At 43.4% G+C, this 5,000-nt stretch overlaps 1 protein-coding gene across 1 annotated transcript in view; it reads right to left on the reverse strand.

Annotated features, from left to right (window-relative positions):
* The window catches only part of mslnb (mesothelin b), a 35,809-nt gene that overhangs the window by 12,890 nt on the left and 17,919 nt on the right, over positions 1-5,000 (reverse strand). Inside the window, exons 31-36 of the mRNA XM_034300337.2 lie at positions 3,661-3,788; positions 3,316-3,441; positions 2,149-2,342; positions 1,700-1,788; positions 1,459-1,586; positions 594-718 (exon numbers count right to left, since the gene is read on the reverse strand). Coding sequence (XP_034156228.2) covers positions 594-718; positions 1,459-1,586; positions 1,700-1,788; positions 2,149-2,342; positions 3,316-3,441; positions 3,661-3,788 — 790 coding nt within the window. The remainder of the gene's footprint in view (positions 1-593; positions 719-1,458; positions 1,587-1,699; positions 1,789-2,148; positions 2,343-3,315; positions 3,442-3,660; positions 3,789-5,000) is intronic.

The raw sequence follows: 5,000 nt of genomic DNA on the forward strand, positions 1-5,000 counted from the left end.
AGTGGGACAGACGGGCGTGTCCGAGTGAGACAGACGGGCGTGTCTGAGTGGGACAGACGGGCGTGTCTGAGTGAGACAGGTGGGCGTGTCTGAGTGAGACAGGTGGGCGTGTCCGAGTGGGACAGACGGGCGTGTCTGAGTGGGACAGACGGGCGTGTCCGAGTGAGACAGACGGGCGTGTCTGAGTGGGACAGACGGGCGTGTCTGAGTGGGACAGACGGGCGTGTCTGAGTGAGACAGGTGGGCGTGTCCGAGTGAGACAGGCGGGCGTGTCTGAGTGAGACAGGTGGGCGTGTCCGAGTGAGACAGGTGGGCGTGTCCGAGTGGGACAGGCGGGCGTGTCCGAGTGAGACAGGTGGGCGTGTCCGAGTGGGACAGGCGGGCGTGTCTGAGTGAGACAGGTGGGCGTGTCCGAGTGAGACAGGTGGGCGTGTCCGAGTGGGACAGGCGGGCGTGTCCGAGTGAGACAGGCGGGCGTGTCTGAGTGGGACAGATGGGCGTGTCTTTATAACTGACTATAGTTTTGCATGTTTGTGTATTTTAGTAAAGTTGTGTTTGCAGTATAATATGCTAATGGAATCATGTTAGCTCACAACTGGATGCTGAAGTCCGGCTTGGTTTCAAACAGCATATTTGCGTAGACAGTGATGACGTCTTGACTAATGTTGTAGTTTGCGAACAGTTCAAGATTCTGTTTATCCGGAGTGAACTGCGCCAGCTGGAGAAGCAACACAGACATTATTCTTCATATGTACTGCCTTATTTAACAGACGTTCCACAACATTAAATATAACTATAAATGGATAAAAAGGATATCTACAGTTCTGTGCAAAAGTCTTAGTCACATGTAAAGAAATGCTGTAGAGTAAAGACGCCTTCAAAAATAATGAAATTAAATGTTTCTACATTAAAAACTCCTATAAAGAGCAGTAAACAGTAATAAATGAAACAAAGTCAGTATTTAATGTGACGATCCTTCACTTTAAATAAATAAAGCAGTATCTGAGGTGCAGTGTGTGCAGTTTTATAAGGAAATGAGCTGGAAGTGTTACTGAGCATCTTGCAGAAGCAGCCACAGTTCTTCTGGAGACTTTGACTGTCGACTCGCTTCTTATTTCTGCAGCGAAACCCAGCAGCCTTCATTATGTTTTTATCTGAAAAGTGTCTCTTATGGAATCTGCTGCTTTCTTTACTGACATACAAACATTTTTCTGGAACATTTCATTTTGTGCTGGAAAACTAATGTTTGGAATCTAAAATGTTTTTGTACTGAATCAATAATGTAGAAGTCAGAAAATAAACATCTATAACAAAGTTTGTACTAAAAAAAAATAGGGTGCTAAGACTTTTGCACAGTGCTGTGTATATATATATATATATGCCGCCTCAGATATCCCCTAGGTCTGAGGCCGGTAACAAATAGCGAGGTTTTGTGTTATTACTGTCAGCTTTTCTCACCTCTACACCTCCAAAACTTTGCAGGTCATCCACAGTGATGAAGGTGATGAAGACTCCGATGTACTGATAAAACCAGGCCATGGAGTTCAGCATGGGGTCTGAGGGGTTGTAGCATTTGGGTGGGGTTGCTACAGCAAAACAGAAAAGCAACATTGAAATATGAGTTATATCTAGCACAGATGAAGCAATATCACTAAATTAAATTCAAAACAGAAGCCTGTTGAACATGCATTTGATGTACCTGTGGTCAGGTAGGCCTGGATGGTGGCATAGATGTCTTTCTGGGTGAAAGCTGCATTGCTAAAGTTATACCTTCCCATCACGGACACACTGAAAAAGACAACAAGTCCCTCATTATTTCTGAAGACATAAAAAAACCCATTGATTCCAGCTGCGTTGCTGAATTCTTAATTCTGTTTGGTCAGTCGATTCGAATAAAATAACGATTTTAAGTGTTCAGTGGCACTTTGTGTTCGATGAGAACCTATCTATCTTTATATATTCAGCCTAATCTGAGAAAACCTCCGCTTACATACACATTACATTTACAAAGTTCTGCAGGTTTAGATGGAAAATTAGCATTAGCATAACACAGAGAAGTGTGTGAGTCCTCTCAGAGTGTAACACGTAGCTAATGTTACCACACAGACAAAAATAGTGACGCTCTAGCTAATGTTTCTGTTTACGTACAAGTTGGAGAAGGCAAAGCAGGAGGCCCCGGCCATCTGGGTGGAGCCGATCATCTGAGAGCTGAGGTAGGGCATGTACTGGACTAGCGCGACGCTAAACCATCTATCCACATCAGCCTGAGATGAAGCACTGATAGCACGAGGCCACACACACTCCAACGTCTGGCTGGCCAGGGCTGAGGACAAAACCGGCTCCTGGAGAGAGACAGAGAAGAAGATATTACTCAGCTGCTGTTAATCTGCTAAGATCTGTGTCCTAAACCATCACATGTCAGTGTGGCTCACTGTGAAATGCTCACAGCTGCTTCCTGTGAAGGCCACGAGAGCTCTGAAGACTGAACCGTAATGGCCTTCTGCAGCACATGTGAATGTTGTGTCTATAATAGGATGAATGGATGGATAGATAGACATCTAAGTTCAACTGGATGGATGTATATGTTGGATAGATGCTGGATGGTGCATTGTTGCATTGTGGGATGTATGTATTGGGTGGATGAATAGCTCAATGTCAGATGGTTAGATAGATGGATGAATGGATAGATAGATACATGGACGGATGGTTGGATAGATCAATTAATGATAAACTGTTGGATTATACGGAATGGATGGATGGTGGATGGATGGATGGTGGATGGATGGATGGATGGTAGATGGATAGATTACAGACTTCTGTATGTGGCTCTGGTTAAGGGCATCTGCCAAATGCCATAAATGTAAATGGAGAATAGTGGATTGTAGGATGTATATATAGGGTGGATGGATAGATGGATATACGGACAGATGGATGCATGGATGGAGCAGTGAATGATAGATTATATGGATTATATGGAATAGATATATACAGAATGTTGGATAAATGCTGAATGGTGAGTTATTGTATTGCGGGATGGATGGATGGATGGATGGGAGGATGGATGGATGGATGGAGGGTTAGATGGGTGTATAAATGGATGGGTTGAGGGATAGGTTGGAGGCTGGATGGACTGTCTCTCTCTCTCTCTCTCTCTCTCTCTCGGAAGCTTCTGCGAGTTTTGTGAGAATAGTTATAATTTACTGGTGAAATACAGGTCGGTTTTGGTGTGTGTGTGTGTGTGTGTATGTGTGTATGTGTGTGTGTGTGTGTGTGTGTGTTTGTGTGTATGTGTGTGTGTGTGTGTTCTTGGCGTACACTTTGCAGGTACTTCTCTGTTTGGTTGTAGTTGTTGAAGAGCTCGCACAGTTTGGTTTGTTCGTCCACAGTGCCATTGTGATTCAGGAACTGAGACAGCTCTGGTGGAGACATGGAGTTCAGCAGCTGCACACACACACACACACACACACACACACTAATCAATTACACAGCTGATGAAGTTACACTTTAGTTTGGAATGGAGACGATCTGTTACTTATTCATTACTAATCACACAGAATGGCAGTGATGAGTAGATGAGTGTGATTGGCTTGTATGTGATTGGTCGATCCACTACACTGCCCGCTGCGTGTGATTGGTTGTTTGAGTGACGGCTGCTCTGACCTCTGGCATGCGGTCTGGAGGCATGAGGGACAGGAAGGTGGAGAGAGGAGGGAACTGGAAACCCATGAAGTACGACTGCAGGAAGGCGTAGTAGCTCTGATTGGTGTAGCAGTTCATCAGCATGGGCCCTGCAGGAAGACACACAGGGATGGAGGGATAACGCTTCAAAACAAACCGGAACAATATATACACGTGTGGAGAAATAGAGGACGGATGATTATATGAATATTTTAGGGATAAGGGATGGAACAGTAGATGAGTGGTTATATGGTTATATTGATATAGATGGATTGATGGATGGATGAGTGGATGGGTAGTTGGATTAATATATAGGTGTTTGGATAGATTAATACAAGCTGAGTGAATAGATGGATAATTAGATTACTGTATGTGTGATGGGGTGATAGCTGTGTGGTTAGTTATGAATGAATGGAAGAAGGAGTGGAAGGATAGATTGTAGATGACGGATTGGATGCAGTTATGGGTTGGATGAAAATATAGATAAGGTATAAATCAATCCTTGGATAGATAGATAGATAGATAGATAGATAGATAGATGAATAGTGGACTGTGTCTTGAATGGATGAATGATCAGATGGATGAATGGATAGTCTGATGAATGTTTGTATAGATGTATAGATGGATGGTGGGAAATGTATATGTATTTGTGGATGGATGGATATACAGATGGATATATGGAGGTATAAACAGATGGATAGATAGACGGATATACAGAGGGATAGATGGATGGAGTGATGGATATATGGATGTATAAACAGATGGATAGGTGGATGGATGGATGGAGTGATGGATAGATGGACAGATGGATGGATGGATTGATGGATATATGGAGGTATAAACAGATGGATATGTGGATGGATGGAGTGATGGATAAATGGATAGATGGATGGATGGATTGATGGATGGATTGATTGATGGATAGATGGCTGTATAAACAGATGGATAGGTGGATGGAGTGATGGATATATGGATGTATAAACAGATGGATAGGTGGATGGATGGATGGAGTGATGGATAGATGGACAGATGGATGGATGGATTGATGGATATATGGAGGTATAAACAGATGGATATGTGGATGGATGGAGTGATGGATAAATGGATAGATGGATGGATGGATTGATGGATGGATTGATTGATGGATAGATGGCTGTATAAACAGATGGATAGGTGGATGGATGGATGGAGTGATGGATAGATGGAGGTATAAACAGATGGATAGATGGATGGAGTGATGGATAGATGGATGTATAAACAGATGGATAGGTGGATGGATGGATGGATGGAGTGATGGATAGATGGACAGATGGATTGGTGTT

The sequence above is a fragment of the Pangasianodon hypophthalmus genome, chromosome 26, assembly GCF_027358585.1.
Source record: "Pangasianodon hypophthalmus isolate fPanHyp1 chromosome 26, fPanHyp1.pri, whole genome shotgun sequence".
In the NCBI taxonomy this organism is placed as follows: Eukaryota; Metazoa; Chordata; class Actinopteri; order Siluriformes; family Pangasiidae; genus Pangasianodon; species Pangasianodon hypophthalmus.